At 36.7% G+C, this 24,236-nt stretch overlaps 2 protein-coding genes across 3 annotated transcripts in view; one reads left to right on the plus strand and one right to left on the minus strand.

Moving 5' to 3' along the window:
- The first annotated feature begins 700 nt into the window (after positions 1-700).
- Positions 701-24,236, plus strand: part of RALA (RAS like proto-oncogene A) — a 231,530-nt gene continuing 207,994 nt past the window's right edge. The window contains exons 1-2 of one of the 2 annotated variants that reach the window (XM_053714564.1): positions 701-959; positions 15,420-15,595. The gene's annotated coding sequence lies outside the window, so the exon portion shown is untranslated. Of the gene's footprint in view, positions 960-15,419; positions 15,596-15,853; positions 15,873-24,236 lie in introns of those variants that run through there. The other variant, XM_053714565.1, reaches the window with a different exon arrangement.
- On the minus strand, positions 5,770-7,777 carry LOC128661574 (jerky protein homolog). Its single transcript, XM_053715816.1, has 2 exons — positions 5,935-7,777; positions 5,770-5,837 (listed from the first exon to the last, which is right to left on the minus strand). The coding sequence occupies exons 1-2, from the start codon at positions 7,709-7,711 to the stop codon at positions 5,770-5,772; spliced, it is 1,845 nt and encodes a 614-aa protein (XP_053571791.1). The 5' UTR covers positions 7,712-7,777.

A 24,236-nucleotide genomic window follows, 5' to 3' on the forward strand; every position in this document is an offset into this window, starting at 1 on the left:
TTTAAGGAGAGGCATAAATGATCTCCTGCACTGATCAATTATTCAGTATATAGCATGTAGCAGGGTCATATTTCTGAATCCTATAGGAATACGCTACAGCTTCTTTGTCAGCAGTGGAAAAATGACAAGAAAGCAAAATAAATGATGACATTTTAAACAATATTCAAATGTACTTCTATTATAACAATTTTTTTAATTCTCTCTGTATAATTTGTTGAAGGAACATAAGCTCAGGAGCGTGCATGTGTCTGATGTACTATATGACAGCAGTTCTGCAAGAATGCTATCCATTTGCAAGAGCACTAAATGGCAGCACTATTTCCTGTCATGTGGTGCTCCAGATGCCTACCTAGGTATCTCTCCAACACAGCATATCATGGGAACAAAGCAAATTTAATAATAGGAGACTGGAAACTTTTTTTTTAATTGTATGCTGTGTCTGAATCACAAAAGAACATTTCTGTGTTTCGTATACCTTTAAATAAATAATAAAATGATGATCTCATTTTGCTGCAGCAGTATATTTCATCTGCATTATCTATAACTTACATATCCAGTCCTTATACAAATACCCATGGCCCTATCAACAGCTGCAAAAGTAAGAACAGGCAGGCGGGTCACTGCATCTGTGTGAGCTCACACTGTAAAACAGCATCATCATTATTAGTAACAGCAACACCCTCCTCCTCCGGGACTCTCTTCCTATTACATTTGCCTGCATAGATACAGCTGCTAGGGTGGGTTCTGCACACAAGGACTTTAAAGAGCACCCCTTCTGCACCTCAGTGCCTTTGACTATTTATTTCATATCAAATAAATGCAGAAGAAATAACTGATACAGATATAAAGAGATAAAGAGGAAGTAGAAGAAAAGATCAACAGGGCCCCTTTTGGGAGACTGGAAAGAAGGAAGGATCTTGGTTGCAGACAATATATATAAAACGGAATTCAGAGCAGAGGTAATTTTTATATTTTTTCCATCCAGATAATTATTCAGCCTGTTTCTTATCGCCATGCACTGAACAATGCAGGTTAAAGCATGAGGCTTAATATAGCATGCACGTGTCAGTGACTCTACGTGAATTAATTATTTCACCCAGATTCACTGCAGGTATAAAATATTCTGAAGAATACAGACAGTCCTGAGTGCTGTAGTATCAGATTCCTATATCCCTGGCAGATCCCCTCTCATGAAACAGCATTCTGCTCTAAGCCCCTCCCCTTTCTTCTATATTTGTTTCCTCCCTCATCTCTTTTAAGGTGGATTTTAAAAAAATGCTGGTCATTTAAAGGGACAGATAACACTCTAACATGGACAGTAAACACCTTGTAATTACAAGACATATCTGTTGTGTTGCTACAGAATAAAATATCAGCCAAGTCTAAACATTTTAAAACCGCCACCTACCACTTATTTTAATTAGAGGAGCCAATCCAGCCTTGAGGCTGTCATATTGTTCAAGCCAAAATTAAAGTGAAAGTCAACCATAGAGTTTTTGAAACGCTAGGGTTGACTGTTGAAACAAATAAAGGGCACTTTCATTCATAACGTATAAGATACTTCATGCAGAAAGTGCCTTTATTCGTTTCAACCGTTCGCCGTTCTTAGCTGCTACAGCAGCCCACGGCAAAAACATATTTTGCTAAGAGGTGACATTTTCACCTCTTAGCAAATAGCCGTGAAGTAAACTCGGCTCCCATGGGCGCCAAACCGGATTTACCGCACGGCTATTGGCTAAGAGGTGAAAACGTCACCTCTTAACAAAAAAAGTTTTTTGGCCATGGGCTGCCGTAGCAGCTAAGAACGGCAATTGGTTGAAACTAATAAAGGCAATTTCTGCATCAATTATCTTATACTTCATGAATGAAAGTGCCCTTTACTTGTTTCAACAGTCAACCCTAGTGTTTCAAAAATGCTATGGTTGACTTTCACTTTAATATTGTTAAAACTAAAGCCTATTAGCAAAAGATATGAAGCAGGGTTAGACTTAAAAAGTCTGGATGGTGCTTTTTTTCAGCTCAGGGAATAAGAAAAGGTTTTTTAGAGCTAAATTACATGACATGAGGGGGGCAAAATAAAGTATATTGCAAACTTGTTTTACTATTCATAACTAAACATTTTATATAAACATGAAAGCTATTTCTAAGATTAGTATTTTACCTTCTTGGGTGTTTCTTTCAATGGTGTGCCATCAGCCCCAGTAGATAAACTTTTTTTCCACTTTTTTACATGGCAAGATATACAACCAATCAGATGGTGTTCCACCTATGCCCTTGGCTAAACAGAAGTCACAGACACTGACCTATATAGAGCCTGTATACATGAATTTGGAGAACATTGGAGTGGGAAGGAATCATGCCATATAACTATTACTAATTCTGCCCCTTTAAATCTTATGCTGGTGCCTTTGACACATGAACTATGCCAAAGTACTCCTTTGCCCCATAGTATATTAATCTTATCAGATCCAAGAAGACAGTTTAAATCTGCAACACATGGCAATCATGTCTGAGCAATACATTTGTACAGCCACTCTCAAGCGTACGTTTTGGTCATTTAGGCTTCATCAAGAACTCACTCATATTTGTACCATTTACACAGTGCATAATGTACAAGTAAGTAAAATATTGCTTAAATTGTGTTATATTTTTATGCATATAATAAGCATAATATATTTATCATTACACTAATTCAGATTTATTTGAATAGGCAGTATATTGTGATAACGATTATCCATTCGTCTTAAATTCTCATTGCCTTAACAGTTTTTGAAACAAATTTAGGTTGTTTTTTTAAGTTATAATAACAATAATATTTTAGGTTGGAGGTTGTGTTTTTCCAAACAAGGGGATAATAAAAGGTTTCTATATTATGAAAATGTTCATCTTCCAATTCCTTACCTTGAATAAATATTATTAAATAATTCATTTTTCTACATAATTGACTAAAACTTTTCACCTCCCCATAATTTTAAAATTTGTATTTTGCCCAGAAATCAACTTCACCCAGCAGTGATTCACCTACTTGCAGCTGATGAGTGGCAAAAACCACGAAACAGCTGTCCTGGGATGGTCTGAATCACTTTACTAACCCTAGCTAAGCTTAAAAGCTGTGTATACAGCGATGCTATGGCGTAAAGGAAGTCTGCATAAAAGCAGACTGAAGTAAAAAAGTGAGTCATTGTGAACCTCATTTGCATATATTACACAGAATCCGTTGCTGCATTGGAAACAGTGTATCCTGAGGTTTTCTGTGTAAAGCAAGTCTCCTGACTTGTTTAGATATGTTAAAGGGCCATGATACCCAAATGTTGAAACACTTGAAAGTGATGCAGCATAGCTGTAAAAAGCTGATTAGAAAATATCACCTGAACATCTCTATGTAAAAAAGAAAGATATTTTACCTCAAAAATTCCTCAGTAGCCACATCCCATTGTAAAGGACTTCTAAGCAGCAAATCAGTATGTGTGTCCCGGAACAGCTAAGGGAGTGAGCTTACGTGCACACTCATCTTATTTCCCTATTCAGTGTAAGGAAGTTTACTATGAAATCTCATGAGAGTTAAGTGAAATCTCATGAGATCACAGTAAAAGAGTACATGACCTCAGCACAGTTGATGCTGATTGGCTGCTGATCATTTCTTCATATTTTTTTAATTTATTTTTTACCTGCAGCTGAGCAACAGCTGAGTATAACTTTTTACACAGAACTTACTCTGCTGAGCTGAGGAGATTGTGAGGTAAAATATCCTCCTTTTTTACATAGAGATGCTCAGATGATATTTTCCTGTCAGCTTTTTACAGTTATACTGCATCAGTTTCAAGTGATTTAGCATATGAATATTATCTCCCTTTAAATTAACTACACAATGAGTTATTTTTCTTTATATTTTGTGTTTAGTGGAGGATTTTAAACTCACTTTTCACCTCCCCATAGTTTAAAAAGTTGATCTACATAATTGACTGTAATATGTGAACCAAATTAAAATAATTCACAGATAATATATTATATATCTTGTAATAACAATATGCAAATGTTCTAGAGTTGTATTGAAACAAAAAAGTTACACAGGATGCAACAATGCGAGAGCTACAAGATGGCGGCTCCCAGTATACAATTCAGAGCTTTGCCAACAGGATTCTGTAATGAGTTAAAATACGAGAAAGGCTTTAAAGAGAGCTATTGGTACAGAGGGAAATAGAGGAGGTTAGTAGTAACCATCCTTCATTAGTTATACCTACCTATTTATGTCCCTTTAAATTGCTTATAGGCATAAACAGTATTTGGAAAGTTCTGACACAATATATTTCCCTTTTTTATCTTCAAAGGGTGTTATAAATATACTGTAAAGCACAGATGCATCAACACCTATGTTTGGGTTCACATATTTTGTCTATTAATTTTTTTTTGGATCTCTTTAAACAGTTCATACTTGCCTTGTCTTTTCAATCTTTCAGCTGTTTTTGTATACACATTTACAGCTCCCACATATAATAAAGTTGTAATATTATTATATTCTCTGATATACCTGTCATAAAACAATTTACTTACTCTTGTTGTATATGCATCAAAATTAATAATTGCATTGCAAAAGATCGACCTTTAACCTTTTAAAGCCGTTATGCCGTTCCATTCCGTCATAATTAGACTGGGCTTTAAAGCCGTTATGACGGAATGGAACGTCATAACTAACGGCTGTCCTGAAGCCTTCTGTGCTTCAGGGATTTAATCGCGGTCTGGAGGGCGTTCCTAGGATTGTAGGGACGCCCCCCAGATGCGATCCAATAATTGAAATCTCGCGATCGTATGCACGATCGCGTAGTTTCAATTTGTCTACATCGGAACAGTTGTTCCGATGTAGGCACTTTAACCCTGTCACGAAAGGGTTAAGAGCATTTAAAAATGTAATATTGTAAACAAACGTTGCCTTGTTTTGCAGTTTAAGAACACAATGTGCTGTGGCCCATAAGGGACAAATATAAATGAGCTACTCATGTATCATCCAATCAATGTGCAGTATAAGAATTAGGAATCTGAACTCTATGCAATACACTCAATTCTCTCTGGGGCTCTGGGGACAATGGAAACAACTACTATTTTTAGGTTTACTTTACCAGGGGGGGAAGCCCAGCAAAATACAATAAAATTTGTTTTAAGATACATAATTAGCCATTTTATGGGGAATTGAATTTTAAGCTGAATGTCCCTTCAAGCAAAAATGTTTATAAAGGTTGCTGATGCCCATATTTTACATCAGATAGGTTGTTGTGGGTTTTTAAGGGCAAACATGGTAAGAGAGCTGATGTTTTTTTAGAAGTTGCACTTCTGTTACATTTGAGGAAGAGTGGAAATGTCCCTTAAAGGGAAAGTAAACACCAAAATTGTTATTGTTTAAAAACATAGATAATTTACCATTCTCCAGTTTTTCACAACCAACACTGTTATAGAAATATACTTTTTACCTCTGTAATTACCTTGTACAGTACAACTCCAAAAATCCGGACTGCTTGGGGATTTGTCCAGTCCGTATTTTTGGATTTTCCGGATTCTCAGACATCAATGCTAAAATACAGTACCTTGTAAATAATAAAGGAGATGTGTTAATTTTTTTAATTTTTTTTAATGCAGTAACTAATGCAGTAACTAAATAATGAACAAATTGCCTAGAATAGAGTACAGTACTGTACACATGCATATGTACATTCCTTTCTGTTGCAGGTATTTCTTCGGTACATGCTGAACTGCTTGTTCACCGAATGCTAACACCTGCTACACCTGGTGATCCGCTTGTGAACTGAGCTTCTGCGATGCAGGATGGCTATTAGCAGATGTTTCCTCTGTTTTAAAAGATAAAAAGAGATGTTTTTTTAGTAAATACTGCACTGTGTAAGGCGTTTCATTTTTACAGTATTAAAATAAAGTACAGTACTGTACCTGCATATGACATGTTTTCTTCTTCCTGCTGTGCAAGGTGATCTGTTTGTGGATTGAGTGTTGTGAGTGTTTGCTGCTGCAGTTGATTGGTAGTTTGGATGGCAGATGCTTCTGTTGTTTTTTGTAAATATCTTCGTATGTCACATTGTCTGCGACTTTGTAATTTCTTTGTGATAAAATTATTTTGCACCATGTGCACTTGCATGACGTCTTGGAGTGTAAAGCTATGGTTTTGTTCCACAAATTTCACAATGGTTTCCATGCATTTTTCAGCAGTAGCCCAAGATACCTTTTCAGTTTCAAGTCTGTCATCTTCTTCATCAGATTTTTCAGAAGTGTGCTCCTCTGTCTGATCTGGATTTGTGATGCTGTCAATGATTTCTTGATCAGTAAAAGTGGCTGCAATCTCAACATCATCTTCAATGCATATCCACTCTTCTAGGTCCTCTTCATTAAGTTTGCATAGAGGGTTGTCTTCCTGGGCTAATTTGACAGATTGCATGAGTTCATTCACTTCAGATGCTCTCTGCTCTACAAGGAACCCTTCAAGATCTTCATTTTCCTCACACTCTAGCTCTCCATGCATCACATTTGGCCATAACTTTCGCCAAGCTCTTAAAAGAGTTACAGGCTTGACTGTGTTCCATGCAGTTACAAGAGAAAACACTGCATCTTTTATTGTAAAGCTACGTTGAAATTCTATAGAATCAACATCCTTGTTTAACATTTTCATCATAAAGTCATTTTTATAATGGCATTTGAAGTTCCTAATGACTCCTTGGTCCATGGGCTGAATTAGTGATGTAACATTTGGTGGCAAGTAAGATGCAAAAATATTTCCACAATCAGACACTAATTTTGATTCATGGGGGTGAGCCCTACAGTTGTCAAGAAGCAGCAAGCACTTTGTGTTAGCAGGTTTTCCCAAATTTGTTAGGTTCTGGCGGACTGATGGAATAAAATCATTAACAAACCAATCTTGAAAAATGTCTTTGTCCATCCAAGCATTTTTTTGAGCTTTATAAGTCACAGGGAGGTGCAAAATTCCTTTAAATGCCCGTGGGCGCTTATATTTGCCAATCACCAGAAGCTTGATTTTATGCTGTCCAGAAGCATTAGCACAGGTGAGGACAGTAAGTCTTTCTTTATTCATCTTAAAACCTTTAGCATTTCGTTCTTGGTTTCCAGCCAGAGTTTTAGTGGGCAGACATTTCCAGAAAACACCTGTTTCATCTGCATTGTAAATTTGATCAGGTGTGAGATCATAGTCAATGACAATTTTTTCAAATGTTGCACTATAATCTGCTGCAGCATGTGTATCAGCTGACTGCCTTTCTCCAACAACATTTAGCTGTCTAATACCATGACGCATTTTAAAATTCCTAAGCCACCCACTGCTAAAGTTACATTCAGAATCAATGTTCATTTGCTCCTTAAAAGATTTTGCTTTGGTGATAAGCATTGGCCCAGAAATTGCCATACCTTCTGATCGTTTAATCAAAAACCATTCATGCAAAACCTTATCAAGATTTTCTAACTTTGGCTTATGTAAACTTTTTCTTTCTGCAATTTTGTTGTAAGGCTCAGATGAGGCTGTAAACTGTAGAATTTTATTTTTGGCATTTTTTATATCATAAATGGTAGACTTTCCAATGTCATATGTTTCCATTAGAACAGAAACACTAACCCCTGATTCAAGTTTTTTGATGATTTCAAGTTTGTCACTCAATTTTAGAGTGTTTCTCCTACGCTTCTGTTTATCCACTTTAGGAGACATTGGTGGTACAGTACTGTATAACGGTACTGTGCAGTGTAAAGATGCTAAATACCTGCACAGGTACCGGTCATGTACTAGTTGTGGAGCTCAGATTTCACTTTTTGCCGCACCCGCACTGAAATTTGCATGCGCTTTGAGAAACCAACACCCGGAAGTTGTGATCGCGCCGGAGTCCGGATTCTCGGGTTGTCCGGATTTCCGGGGTCCGGATTTTTGGAGTTGTACTGTATCTACGTTTCTGCTGACTGTCTCCTTATCTCAGATCTTTTGACAGACTTGCATTTCAGGCAATTAGTGCTGACTGATAAATAACTCCATGTGCATGAGCACAATGTTATTTATATGAAACACATGAACTAACCCCCTCTAGCTGTGAAAAACTGTCAAATGCACTGATATAAGATGTGGCCTTCAAGGGCTTAGAAATTAGCATATGAGCCTACCTAGGTTTAGCTTTCAACTAAGAATACCAAAGAACAAAGCAAATTTGATGATAAAAGTGCATGCCCTATCTGAATCATGAACGTTTAATTTTGACTTTACTATCCCTTTAACCATATATAACCAAAATGGTAGACCATAGTCTATCAATAGATCTCTGATCTTTAGATCAGTTTTTTGTGTTATTCTTCTGGAGGCCAGTAGTAGTGTGCACATTTGTTCTAAAACAGAATATTTGTCACACAGTTATGGCCTTAAAGAGACACTAAACCCAATGTGTTGCAGGGTAGGATGAATATTTAGGTATCTATAAGTCTATAGGAATCAATATTCAAATGCTAACGTGTTCCACAGAAACATTTCAATGGCATAAAATGGTATCAGCTGTTCATCTATCACACAACTAATACTCCAGGCACTTACATGTTAGGCCTATGATATTCCTTGTAACCTAGTAAATAACTTTTGAGTTGACAGATTAAACCGTTTTTAACTCTCCTTTCAATCTGTCTATATGGCATAGTGGGTTAAAGTGTGGTTACATATATGTGTGGTTACATATATATTTTGGTGTTATATAAATCAGCTAATTTATGTGAGAACACATTTTTTTAATTTTGTTTTTTATTGAGAGACCATCTTGTTTATGAAAAGTTACTCTATTTAAAGATTGCTTGTAAACCTGTATTAAAGGGATAGGAAAGTACAAATTTAAATTGCACGAATCAAAACAGAGCATGTAATTTTGATACACTTTTAAATTCACTTCAATTTTCAAAAGTGCTTTGTTCTATTTATGTCCCTTCTTGAAAAAGAATATGCACATATCATACACTAATTGGAACTAGCTGCTTATTGGTGCTTGCACACATTTGTCTTTTGTGATTGGCTAACTAGATCTTTTCATCTAGCTGCCAGTAGTGCAATGATGTTACTTCAGCAAAGGATAACAAGAGAATGAAGCAAATTTGCTAATAGGAGTAAATTGGAAAGTTTTTTTTAAAATAGTATGTTCTGTCCAAATCATGAAAGAAAATGTTGGGGGTTTCCTGTCCCTTTAAGAACTATGATACCAGTTACCTCCAAGCCGGACCAAGCAGGCAATTTTGAGAATATACTGCATAAATAGTCACTACTCTAGAGACTAATCCCTGCTACCTTGGCTACAACTCTTAACCTCATTTTAACTATATTATTTTGTTATATCGTTTTTGTATAACTTTGGCAAATTGAGCTTTGTTGTTATTGCTTTATTGTTTGTTGATCTTTTTCAATAATAATTCCTAATACAGATTTTTTTTTTATATATTTGTAGCCTAAAATTAGAATTTACTTATAAAATCAATCATTAAACTGTTTCAATAAACTCTTTGAAAATAGATTATTAAAGAAATTAGATCTGTGAATGTGCTAATCCACCTTAAAAGCACAAAGGAAAACTGAAGTATGAGTGAGACAGGGGCCTGTTGTGATCCATTATGCTGGTAGAGGAGACTTGTAAGATCTAACAGAGATAAGAAGGTATTGAATTGCCATTTAAGGGAATACCTGATAATTACACCAGTTAAATGGAGTGTTAGTGTTTTAGTTTGATGTTGGGCAGTAAATGATCTCAGTAGCTTGCATGAATGCACCAAAATGAAGAATTCCACTAAGGAATGTTTAGTAAGATAAAACTGATTAGACTACTTATACAGAGGTATGTATAGACTCATAAACTGCTTCAAATCAATTAAAGTCATGTACATGCAATTAAACTACCTGTTATACCCCCTCAAAAATAATAAACATAAATCTTTCTTGAATTGATGTTAAATGTATTGCTCTTGATGAAGCAAAAATTACAGTGAACCAAAAACAGAATATAGCATCTCATTGAAGCTACTTTGTAGATACGACCATAGACTGTGTTTAGCTTATCAGTAGTGAAAAAAAAAGGAAAAAGGTGCTCATTATTTGCCTATTAATGGATATATACTATTGATGCCTTGTGAAACCATAACAGTTTGAAGTGATGGTAAATCCTAGCATTTCACAAATGGAACATTGGAACAAATAAAGAGGACTTTCTTTTTTTTGTACTTCATGATGATAAAAGTACATGCCCTATCTGAATCTCTTTTATTTGTTCCAATCGATCACCGCACTGTGCTGCTAAGGTAGCCCACCGGCAGAACGCTATTTTCGCTACTTGGCTGAGAGGTGAAGTTTCCACCTCTTAGACAAAAGCTGTGTAGGAAATCCGGCTTGGCGCCGCAATATTCCCACACGGCTATTTCCCGCACGGCTATTAGCTAAGAGGTGGAAACGTAACCTCTCAGCTAAATAGAGAAAATAGCGTTCTGCCGGTGGGATGCCTGAGCAGTTCAGTGCAGCGATCGCTTGTAACAAATAAATGCGCTTTCATCATGTAGTATTTTATACTTCACGAATGAAAGTCCCCTTTATTTGTTAGAATGGTAAATCCTAGCATTTCACAAACGCTAGGATTTACCATCATTTAAAGAGACTCTAAAATGCCAATTATGCAAATGAAAGAAGACAATTTAAACCTGTTAAAAATATTCTTGGATGACAACAAAATGTTACATTAAAGGGTTAGAAATCTTTGAAAAATGTAGTGAAAATAAAAGACATTATTATAATTATATAAATATATGATATGAAAATGTCTGCCCTGCATTTGGTGACGCGCCGCAAGAGAAGACTGAGAGGGACCAAGATGCGCATGCGTTACTGAACAAAGACAGTAAATGTGCATGCGGGCCACCATGATGTTTCTACCTAGGTAAAACATCATTATAGGTCCCACATAATGAGCAAAAATGGGTTTGGTTAAATAAGGATTTTCAACGAGCAATACCAAGAAAAGGACATTAACCCCTTAATGACCGAGGACGTGCAGGGTACATCCTCAGAAAAAAGGCAGTTAATGCCTGAGGACGTACCCTGCACGTCCTCGGTGTGGAAAGCAGCTGGAAGCGATCCTGCTCGCTTCCAGCTGCTTTCCGGTTATTGCAGTGATGCCTCGATATGGAGGCATCCTGCAATAACCTTAGATGGCCATCCGATGCAGAGAGAGCCACTCTGTGGCCCTCTCTGCACCGGACATCGATGGCCGGTATCGTTGGTGGGTGGGAGCCGGTGTGGGAGGTGGGTGGTGGCCATCGATGGCCCTTGTCATGTGGAGGGGGGCGGGATCGTGGGCGTGCAAGTCCGGACGCGCGCGGGGGCGCGCGCGGGTGCACGAGGGGGCGCGCGCGGGTGCGCGCCGGGGCAGGGACCGGGTGGGGACCGCTGCACTACAGAAAAAAATGTGTCCCAAAATAAAAGTGGGACGAGTAATTAAAAAAAAAACACCGTATTCGTTATTTAGGTGGTGGGGGTTGGCTCCAATCAGCAGCATGTGAGATGTCTATAGTAGAAAGTAAAGGAGCTCATTGATAACTTTGTTCATAAAAATGAAATAAATATTTGATTGTGCAAAATGGGTACTGGCAGACAGCTGCCAGTACCCAAGATGGCCCCCAATAAGGCAGAGGGGGAGGCTTAGAGAGCTGTTTTGGGGGGGATCAGGGAGGTTGGGGGCTAAGGGGGGATCCTAAACACAGCATATGTAAATATGCTTTTTTTTTTTTTCTTTTTAAAAAAAAAAAAATCTTTTATTTTAGTACTGGCAGACTTTCTGCCAGTACTTAAGATGGCGGGGACAATAGTGGGGTGGGGGAGGGAAGGGAGCTGTTTGGGAGGGATCAGGGGGTGGGATGTGTCAGGTGGGAGGCTGAACTCTACACTAAAGCTAAAATTAACCCTGCAAGCTCCCTACACACTACCTAATTAACCCCTTCACTGCTAGCCATAATACACGTGTGATGCGCAGCAGCATTTAGCGACTTTCTAATTACCAAAAAGCAACGCCAAAGTCATATATGTCTGCTATTTCTGAACAAAGGGCATCCCAGAGAAGCATTTACAACCATTTGTGCCATAATTGCACAAGCTGTTTGTAAATAATTTCAGTGAGAAACCTAAAATTGTGAAAAAATTAACGTTTTTTTTAATTTGATCGCATTTGGCGGTGAAATGGTGGCATGAAATATACCAAAATGGGCCTATATAAATACTTGGGGTTGTCTACTACACTACACTAAAGCTAAAATTAACCCTAGAAGCTCCCTACATGCTCCCTAATTAACCCCTTCACTGCTGGGCATAATACGCATATTTTGCGCAGGGGCATTTAGCAGCCTTCTAATTACCAAAAAGCAAAGCCAAAGCCATATATGTCTGCTATTTCTGAACAAAGGGGATCCCAGAGAAGCATTTACAACCATTTATGCTATAATTGCATAAGTTGTTTGTAAATAATTTCAGTGAGAAACCTAAAGTTTGTGAAAATATTTGTGAAAAAGTGAAAAAATTTTTTTATTTGATCGCATTTGGCGGTGAAATGGTGGCATGAAATATACCAAAATGGGCCTAGATCAATACTTTGGGATGTCTTCTAAAAAAAAATATATACATGTCAATGGATATTCAGGGATTCCTGAAAGATATTAGTGTTCCAATGTAACTAGCGCTAATTTTGAAAAAAAGTGGTTTGGAAATAGCAAAGTGCTACTTGTATTTATGGCCCTATAACTTGCAAAAAAAGCAAAGAACATGTAAACATTGGGTATTTCTAAACTCAGGACAAAATTTAGAAACTATTTAGCATGGGTGTTTTTTGGTGGTTGTAGATGTGTAACAGATTTTGGGGGTCAAAGTTAGAAAAAATGTGTTTTTTTCCATTTTTTCCTCATATTTTATAATGTTTTTTATAGTAAATTATAAGATATGATGAAAATTATGGTATCTTTTGAAAGTCAATTTAATGGCGAGAAAAACGGTATATAATATGTGTGGGTACAGTAAATGAGTAAGAGGAAAATTACAGCTAAACACAAACACCGCAAAAATGTAAAAATAGCCTTGGTCCCAAACGGACAGAAAATGGAAAAGTGCTGCGGTCATTAAGGGGTTAAACTTTTAATAAGTACATATTACAAATATGTATAATATTTAATGAAGTTTTAAAAAATATTAAAAAAAAATTTGAGTTTCAAATCCCTTTAACCTTTTAACGCCGTAATGCTGTTCTATTCCGTCATAATTACACTGGGCTTTAGAGCCGTTATGACGGAATAGAACGTCTTAGCCAACGGCTGTCCTGAATCCTTCTGCGCTTCCTGGATTTGATCGCGGTCTGGAGGGCGTTCCTAGGGTTATAGGGACGCCCCCCAGACCCGATCCAATAATTGAAATCTCATGATCGTGTGCACGATCGCTCGATTTCAATTTGTCTACATCGGAACAGTTGTTCCGATCTAGACACTTTAACCCTGGCAGGTAAGGGTTAAAGCACTTTATTTTGAAACAAATAAAAAGTGCATGTCTTTGCAATATTGGTCCAGGGGATAGACTTAGTTGTTGATTAGTAAAAAAAAAACAAAGTTCTACTAGTAGACAGTGCCATACCCAACAATTATAAAAGCAAAATGTTTACAAATAAAATAAAAACTAGTAATACTTCTTAAAATGCCCTTATGTGTCACTTGAAAGGGACAAAGTGTTCTTGGAGTATACATACATTTAATGTCATTTTTTTTTATAGTTATATGTAGTTGTAGGCTGCTTTCACAGACATTTTTATCCCATCAAAACTCAAGTGCTCATAACCTTATGTGGCATCACTGTTAAGATTTGAAGCATAAACAGAATCATTTGCACAAGGCGCACTGACTTCTACCTAGGCAGAGGGTTGAATGCATAATCGCAAAAGGTGTGATCATTTTTGAACTTCATATCAATTATTTGCATTAAAATAATGGAATATGGTGGAGAAATCAATTTTGAAAGCTAAATTTAGATTTTACTATTATTATTTTTTACTAGCTCAACTATGACACAATTAGAAAGTGAGGGACAACTTCCTAACACATGGGGGATTGCTTTTAGAAGCCTTAAAGGGGCAGGAAACTCCAATATTTGTTTCATGATTTGGATAGAACATACAATTTTAAACAACTTTCCAATTTACTTCTGTTATCAAAAATTGTTTCATTATCTTGTTTTTCTTTGCTGAAGGATTACTGGCAGCTAGAACACACCTATTCAGCCAATCACAAGCGACAAATGTGTGCAGGCACCAATCAGCAGCTAGCTCTTACTAGTCAGTGTAGGATATGTGTGTATTCATTTTAAAAAAGGGATACAAAGAGAATGAAGCACATTTGAAAATAGATGTGAATTTAAAAGTGTCTTAAAATGACATGCTCTATCTGAATAATGCAAGTTTAATTTTGACTTTCCTATCCCTTTAAAGGGCCAGTAAACCCACTAAATAATGTTATATAATTCTGCACATAGCGATCGGGAAGGCTGTGAATAGACAGCGTGCCCGATGCGCTTAGGGAAAACAAACAGACCAGCTCAGTAGAGCCAGGAGCGGCGTACTGTAAAATTAATTTTCGTAGGACTTTTTCTCTGAAATCCTTTCAGGAATAAAGTTAGTTAGCGCTAAGCTGATGTTATATAAGTCTGCACTATGTGCAGAATTATATAAAATTATTGTATGGGTTTACTGGCCCTTTAAGTAATGCCATATCTGCACTAATATATTATTAATGGATATCAATGAGAATTCTAGTATTTAAAGACTAAAATAAATATTAAAAGGTTATTACAGTCTACTTCATATTTATAACACACACTGTATATACACATACACAGTATATGTCTGTCTATCTATATACACACACATACACAAGGTAAGTATATCTATATATAATATATATGTGTGTATATATATATATATATATATATACATATATATATATATACATATATATATACATATATATATGCGCACAGAAGATAGAGATATACAAATAAATGGTAATAATAATAATGCACAAACACAATATATACAGACATGTTACCTATATTTTTGCTCATATGATTATATATTATATGAATATTTTACAGTAGCTTCACCACAGACTCCTAGTTAGACCCTGAACAGATGCAAAATGAGCAGCAGCAGCAGCAGCAAGCGGGCGGGTCGCTCACACTACAAATATCAACATCATCATTAGTAACAGCGACACACTCCTCCTCTTGGAGTCTCTTCCTCTTACACATGCATACAACATAGAGACAGACAGAGGCTGCTGCAGTACTGGGCCCTAAAGGAATCTCTCTTTATTCTGTGCCTTTATCCTCACAGCAATACATCAAATCCGTCTCTACAGAGGATAAAAAACTAGGAGGAGGAAGTGGAAATAGAGAAGGAAGAAAAGAGCTTGGGATTAGTGCATCGACTGGGGTGTGGAAAGAGGGAAGAAGGAAGGATCTTGGTTGCAGACATTATACAGTGACCGGGATTCAGGCTGGAGCAGAGAGGTGGGTGTTCTCTAAAGGATCGTGCTGCCAATTTCATGGTTGTTACGGCTTCACAATAAATAATGCAGGATTCAAAAATGTTGCTAAATTTAGAGAGGCTAAATAAGTCAGTGCAACTACACACACAACATAAAATAAACCCTTGGCACCCGGAATATAATGCTGTAACGCAATCCTTGCAGTGTGTCTGGTCCATGCTGTGCATAGGGGATCCTGGAGGTCAGAGACAAACGTGGGTATGTGTACATACACCTTATACAGAAGTGTCAGAGCTCAGGTATTTAAATAGAACAATAACATTTGCATATCTTCAAAATTTCTATTTATAATTCATATATGAGCTTTTGCATAGGTTAATGTGTTATATATATCCTATAAACATGTTTAAGATTGTGGATAGGTTACTGCTCTCTCTTTATGCTAATCCACAGATTGTCTATACATCTCAGATGTTGTTTTTGTAAAATGAATGGATTCTATATGACAGATGCATATATTCTATACATAGATATGAAATAACATGTCTGCTTACACATGTATGTAAGGTTTAAGTCACAATCACATTTGCCTGTATCTTTAGTTTTTTTTTTTCTGTTCTAAAATGCAAATGCTAGCCCCAAAAGTTTCTGTCTTCTAAATTTATGGGCTGGTTCCTAGAATTTGAATACATTTGTAGAGCCCTGTTTTTTTTAACAATGACCACACTGAGAAACAAATATAGACTGTAAAATTCCACTTAAAGGGACAGTAAGCACCAGAATGTTTGTTGTTTAAAAAGGTAGATAATCCCTTTTTTACCCATTCCCCAGTTTTGCATAACCAACACAGTTATAATAATATACTTTTTACCTCTGTGATTACCTTGTATCTATGCCTCTGCAAACTGCCCCCTTATTTCAGTTCTTTTGACAGACTTGCATTTTAGCCAATCAGTGCTCACTCCACGGTAACTTAACGTGCATGGTCTCAATGCTATCTATATGAAACACATGAACTAATGCCCTCTAGTGGTGAAAAACTGTCAAAATGCTAGGGGCGGCCTTCAAGGTCTAAGAAATTAGCATATGAACCTCCTAGGTTTAGCTTTCAACTAAGAATACCAAAAGAACAAAGCAAAATTGGTGATGAAAGTAAATTGGAAAGTTGTTTAAAATTGCATGCCCTATCTGAATCATTAAAGCTTTTTTTGGACTTGACTGTCCCTTTTACTGGTGGGGGAAAAAAGTATTTTGTAATAATTTTATTACAAACAAATTAATTAAAAATTCTGGCCTTATGAATGATTCTGAATTTTGGAATTCCAGATTTGGATGTGTACCTGTAATATAATAAAAGATGGATTTGTATTTCACAGTTGTGAGTCATAGAAACAATCTAGCTGCAGTAGGTGTGGCTGTTGGTGGCAGGCGGGAAGTGGGGGGCACCTAGCAGTGGGATTCAACCTGTTCTGACCAGTTCTTATAAATTTTAAAGTGTAAAGGTTTTGCATTATAGACTATAGAGAAGTTAGAGAACCTGTTGCTAAATTTTAAGAAACCCAACAGAACCTGTTGCTAAAATTCTGGAATCCCACCACTAGGGGCACCCATGGGTATCTTGGGAATAAATCAGGGTGCCAGTGGCTCCCTCACACCTGGGTTGTCAAGCCCGGTTACAGAATACAGATGGATTTATTATAGATATATTTCTTTTCAAATTCTCTGTTAATATTAATAGACAACATGGTGGTTGTATGATTCCAATTTTTGCAAGGAAAAGCTTTTTTTTTGTTGTGGCGCAGGGTCCATAGTGATTAGTATGTGTGTAAGGTGTTTGTACAAATATATGTCTGTAAAGGAAAAATGTTCATAGTCAGGAAAGAAAAAGTTACTTGTCCACTACATGATAAATGTAAGAAAAATACTATTTCTTATAGTTGCACAGATATTTGTGTTGTTTGTACTTTTTTCCCAATAAATCTGGTTCTGGAATGAACCAAATGACTAGGCTGACCATATTGCCGCTTTAAGAATGGGCCACATATAAAAAATGCATATGTCAGGGTTCTTATACAAAACATTTCTTTAAACAGCCCTGACATATGTATTTTTCATATGTGTCCCTTTTTAAAGCAGCAATATGGTCACCCTACAAATGACCCAAACCACGTGATCCATTTCACTAAGTAAGTGAAGTTTCACTAAATAAGTTTCTTACTAGCCTGGGGCTAGTGGATATTTACTGCCATTTATAGTTTAAACATAAATACACATCAGCATTCTCAGGCTTTAATATTAACCACTTAATGGCGACAATGTGCCAAGTACATTACTGGTCCTTAAGGTTTTTTTGGCCCGTAATAGCATGGGTCTCGCCGCCGGCGTCAACACCGTGCTATTAAAATCTCTCTTCGTCAGGCCTCCTGTTATAGTGCAGCCTCATAGTGACACTCCCCAAAGCACCCACATTCTCCTATGTATAGGTTCTTGTTTAATGTGCAAGATATTATGTGTTGGGCACTTTATGCAACTACAGATGTTAATGCATGAATGCCCACTAACCAATCTATATAAAATATAGGTATAGTGATGCTCAAAGAATCTTAAACATGATCTCGCCTTCATAATGAGATCCCTTAGCAACCTTATGAGCATCGATGAATGTAACCCATTGACTTGCATTACAGTAGCATTTCACTATAATCTTTCTTACATTTAATCCTAACTCTGGCATGAACATAAGGTTATTGATATTATTTATAAATATTAAAAATTAGGAACTTGAAGTCCATTTTTTTTAGGAACCCGATTCTCAGGATTTCCCAAGCCTGTATTAACAGAATTGAATAGGTAGTGGTGGGTAAGGTTTCCACTTGTGTGGGATACTTATTGGCTACCTTTATCAGTACTATTAATTATGTAACTAGAAGTGACATCACTTGGGAACTAATATTATTGAACTAAATTCACCTTGTATTATTCTCAGTCTATGGGGTATATTTACTAAGCAGCAGATGCTGCTTTTTTTGTGCGAACCTTCCGGCTTGCCGGAAACAGAAGTTAAGAAGCAGCGGTCTTAAGACCGATGCTCCTAAACTCGTCTGTCACCTCTTAAGTGGCGGACTGCAATCATCCCGATCAGATATGAGGATTAACACCCCCTGCTAGGGGCAGATTGGCCGCGAATGTGCAGGGGGCGGCATTGCACAAGCATTTCACCAGAAATGTTTGTGCAATGTTAAATGCCGACAGCATATGCTGTCGTCAGTAAGCGGTCGGGCCCGCCAGCCATTTGATAAATCGGCCCCTATGTGTATACATATTAATCATAATTAGATCATATTTCACTGTTATACAGAAACAATAAGAGACCACTTGTAGGCTACAAACATTTGATTAACTGCAAAATAACTTTATTTTCAACCATAAAAAATGCACAAGGACTGCAGTTAGGTGTAGGCTAGTGAGTACATAAATATAACTATACCTTATGGGGTTTTTAAACAAATACAAGCAAAATGAAAAAAATAGTGGCCTATAATTGCGGTGTAATATAGCAGATACAAAATGCCCACGTTTGTTATTCCACAAGCAATAATAATCGCACAACTGGGTCATGTTGCTAGCGCTGGGTCATTGGCTATTTCTTCTTGGGACCAGCAGATCTCTTCTTTATATATAAAAGTTCTTCCTGTGTTTGCTCTTTAACCCCTTAACGACTGACGACGTATGGGGTAGGTCCTCCAAAAAAATACAGTTAACGACCGAGGACGTACGTCGTCGGTCTATGAAAGCGGTGGAAGCGATCCTGATCGCTTCCAGCCGCTTTCATGTTATTGCAGTGATGCCTCAATATCGAGGCATCCTGCAATAACACTACTTGGCCATCCGATGCAGAGAGAGCCTTTCATTTTAGTACTGGCAGACTTTCTGCCAGTACTTAAGATGGCGGGGACAATTGTGGGGTGGGGGAGGGAAGAGAGCGGTTTATAGGGGTTAGGGAAGGATATGGGGTGGGATGTGTCAGGTGGGAGACTGATCTCTACACTAAAGCTAAAATTAACCATACAAGCTACCTAATTAACCCCTTCACTGCTAGACATGCTGTTTGTAAATAATTTCAGTGAGAAACCTAAAATTGTGAAAAATTTAACAATTTTTTTTTATTTGATCGCATTTGGTGGTGAAATGGAGGCATGAAATATACCAAAATGGGCCTAGATCAATACTTTGGGTTGTCTACTAAACTACAGCTAAAATTAACCCTTCAAGCTCCCTAATTAACCCCTTTACTGTTGGGCATAATACAAGTGTGGTGCGCAGCAGCATTTAGCGGCCTTCTAATTACCAAAAAGCAAAGCCAAAGCCGTATATGTCTGCTATTTCTGAACAAAGGGGATCCAAGTGAAGCATTTACAACCATCTGTGCCATAATTGCACAAGCTGTTTGTAAATAATCTCAGTGAGAAAACTAAAGTTTTTGAAAAAGTGAACATTTTTTTTTTTATTTGATTGCATTTGGCAGTGATATGGTGGCATGAAATATACCTAAGTGGGCCTAGATCAATACTTTGGGTTGTCTACTACACTAAGGCTAAAATTTAACCCTACAAGCTCTCTTATTATCCCCTTTACTGCTGGGCATAATACATGTGTGGTGCGCAGCAGCATTTAGCGGCCTTCTAATTACCAAAAAGCAACGCCAAAGCCATATATGTCTGCTATTTCTGAACAAAGGGGATCCCAGAGAAGCATTTACAACCATTTGTGCCATAATTGCACAAGCTGTAATAATTTCAGTGAGAAACCTAAAGTTTGTGAAAAAGTGAACATTTTTTTATTTGATCGCATTTGGCAGTGAAATGGTGACATGAAATATACCAAAATGGGCCTAGATCAATACTTTGGGTTGTCTACTAAAAAAAAATATATGCATGTCAAGGGATATTTAGGGATTCCTGACAGATATCAGTGTTCCAATGTAACTATCGCTAATTTTGAAAAAAAAATTGTTTGGAAATAGCAAAGCGCTACTTGTATTTATTGCCCTATAATTTGCAAAAAAGCAAAGAACATGTAAACATGGGGTATTTCTAAACTCAGAACAAAATTTAGAAACTATTTAGCATGGGTGTTTTTTGGTGGTTGTATATGTGTAACAGATTTTGAGGGTCAAAGTTAGAAAACGTGTGTTTTTTGTTTTGTTTTTTTTTTCATCATATTCTATATATTTTTTATAGTAAATGTTAAGATATGATGAAAATAATGGTATCTTTAGATCTTTAGAAAGTCCATTTAATGGCAAGAAAAACGGTATATAATGTGTGGGTACAGTAAATGAGTAAGTTGAAAATTACAGCTAAACACAAACACCGCAGAAATGTAAAAATAGCCCTGGTCCCAAACGGTCTGAAAATGGAAAAGTGCTCTGGTCACTAAGGGGTTAAAGGGATATGAATCCCAATTTTTTTCTTTCATGATTCAGATAGAACATGCAATTCAAAGCAACTTTCTAATTTACTCCTATTATCAATTTTTCTTTGTTCTTTTGGTATCTTTATTTGAAAAAGTTGGAATGTAAGCTTAAGAGCGACACATTTTTGGTTCAGCACCTGGGTAGTGCTTGCTGGGTAAAGATAGCCACCAATCAGCAAGCGCTACCCAGGGTTCTGAACCAAAATGGTCCGGCTCCTAAGCTTACATTCCTGCTTTTTTAAATAAAGATACCAAGAGAACAAAGAAATATTGATAATAGGAGTAAATTAGAAAGTTGCTTTAAATTGCATGCTCTATCTGAATCGTGGAAGAAAAAAATGTGGGTTTCATACCCCTTTAAGCACAATAGTGCAGTAACAAAATGCTATAAGGCATTTGTTTGTATTTGTACAGTATGCCCCTCATGCATATTTTTTTTGGTCATTTGTAATTAGATATAAACATTAAAAGATAAAAAGTAATGTAATGTATTTTGCTCCTTTTTCTTACAGTTCCCATATACTTGTTTTTAACCTTTTATGACTCTTATATTTTGTGATGATCTCTTTGCGAATATAGAAACTTTTGCGGCTTTGAAGAGAGGTATAAAATGATTAATAGGATTTGTGGTGTATATCATGTTAAACCACAGTATGAGAGAATGTGTCATTTTGCGGTGCCAGTTGTGAATCACATCACGTTTACTTCATGTCACATGATACCCATTACTGACATAAAACCCCATGTGGGAAATTACATCTATTGCTGTTCTTCTGGTGATTTACTAACAGAATTGTAAGTGTTACAGGGTTGGCTCTTAAAAGAAAAAAAAGCCATGGGACTGTCACTTTAATGCTTATTTGTAATATGTGACCTTCATATGTTGGAATTGCTGTTCTGAATATTATGAGTAGCAATGATATCTTTGCTAAGTACAACAATTGGATCATTTCCTTTCAGATTTTTCATGCTTGTGCCTTAGGCAGCTTAATATATCTCATTGGGAAAAAGAAAAGCAAATTATGATAATTTACTCATTTTTATTTTGGGATCTTGTCCAATTAGCTTGTTATGTATAATTTATAATTAGTGAAAAGTATAATAAAAGCTGAAATATCTATTAGGAAGGAGGGCAACATTTTCAAAGCAGTTATTAGTGAAAGTCAATAATAAAATCTTACTGGAAGTATGATTATGTAATTTATCTGCTATCTTCCGCAGTAACATCAATACATTTTTAGAACAATTGCAGTGTTCTGTGTTTTTGGGTAATATATAAGAATGCAGGTATAAGCTTGTACACCCTAAAGTCCAGGGGACCCAGTGTGGCCCTCGTAGGCATTTTATTTGACACTCTACTGCCCCAAATGGAATGACTTTTTCTTTATTTTTTTATAGTAGGAAATGTTGTGTACGGATGGAGATATAGGAGCTAAGTACAGTGTTGATCTTTCTATTTTTGTCTGAATTTGTACTTTATGACAGATACATTAGAACTTGGCTAACTTGAGCAGCAGTGGCACCTACCGAATTGGCCCTTGCATTTAGGAAAATGCATGTGCTCCTTGGAAGGAGAATTGTGTGTGATTATTGCAGCACAAACGCATATCACTTCTCCGTATGTTGTCACTTTATGGCAGCTTACTATATCAGTGTTCTTTAGATATGTGTATCTGCTTTTCAGTAGTAGCCAACGGGTACACTCCCTGTGATTGGGTGTGCTGTGATTTTATTGTATACAGTATTCTCTTCAGTACCTGTTTAATTTGCATACCAACCGGCTGATTTTACTGATCAACTACCTCAAATTTGAGCCAATATTAAAGGGACAGTCTACACGAGAATTTTTATTGTTTTAAAAGATAGATAATCCCTTTATTACCCATTCCCCAGTTTTGCATAACCAACACAGTTATATTTATATACTTTTAACCTCTGTGATTATCTTGTATCTAGGCCTCTGCAAACTGCTTCTTTTTTCAGTTCTTTTGACAGACTTGCAGTCTAGTCAATCAGTGCATGCTCCCAGATAACTTCACGTGCACGAGCACAGTGTTATCTATATGAAATACGTGAACTAACACCCTCTAGTGGTGAAAAACTGTTAAAATGCAATCTGAAAAGAGGTGGGCTTTCAAGGTCTAAGAAATTAGCATATGAACCTCCTAGGTTAAGCTTTCAACTAAGAATACCAAGAGAACAAAGCAAAATTGGTGATAAAAGTAAATTGGAAAATTGTTTCAAATTATATACTCTATCTGAATCATAAAAGTTTATTTTGGCCTAGAATGTCCCTTTAATCAAATATCATTTATATGTCTGTGTGTGTGTGTATATGTGTGTGTGTATGTATATGTGGAATATCACTATGGTTTACTAGTCAGGGGTTAAAAACTAGTAAAAAAGTTAGTAGTCCACTCAATGTTAAGTATAGGACCACCAGAAATTTCAAGCCCTTGTTTCTACATAAAAATATAACTGGTTCATCATTTGCTGGCTGGCTTCATTAAGTGATCAATGAAGAGCAATACCTTTTAACATGCCTGCGTCCCACTGCTGAATCGGCAATAGCCTGTGTGCACTCTCATTTGGTTGGTTGCCTGGAACACATACAGCATCCCCTAACCTCATGCTCTGGGGCAGATCACAATGTGGGAGTTAAAAAGATGAAAGGAAGGATGGGATCCATAAGGAAGTGCTATTACATACTATGACCAGTAGATGTCTCACATTTCTCTGCAGGTACCCTGAACCTGATAGGCATCTTACTGGGTATAACAAGGAATAACGCAGCACAGTATAGCTTTGAACATCAATCCAGCCCTTGTACTGTGTAATGTGAATATCTATAAAATCATACAACTAGACATCCTTATACACAAGCAGCTGATTAACACCTTAAGGATTTACATTGTAACAACCCACAATAAACAGAGAGAGATACAAAAATCACCTTTGCAAGATATTTAATTGAGCATTATAATCACATACTAAAATTAGATTCCACCATCAATGTATTATCACAACATATTGCAAGAAAACAATCATTCAACAGTTATTCTTGTCTAGCAAAATAAAGAATGTCATAATATGCAAAGTACCAAGTGTAGGCAGATCACTTTTTCCACGTGTTCATAAACAAATCAACAAATGTTTAGTATGCAAACTGATAGTTAGCCGTGAGCTTT

Source organism: Bombina bombina, chromosome 5 (genome assembly GCF_027579735.1).
Source record: "Bombina bombina isolate aBomBom1 chromosome 5, aBomBom1.pri, whole genome shotgun sequence".
Lineage (NCBI taxonomy): Eukaryota > Metazoa > Chordata > Amphibia > Anura > Bombinatoridae > Bombina > Bombina bombina.

What these genes read in the sequence shown, in the direction of transcription:
- LOC128661574 (XM_053715816.1), bottom strand. Translation starts at nt 7,711, where the DNA reads ATGTCTCCTAAAGTGGATAAACAGAAGCGTAGGAGAAACACTCTAAAA. An exon ending in AGAAAACATGTCATATGCAG is followed by an intron (nt 5,838 to 5,934) that starts GTACAGTACTGT and finishes CTTTTAAAACAG; the next exon opens with AGGAAACATCTGCTAATAGC.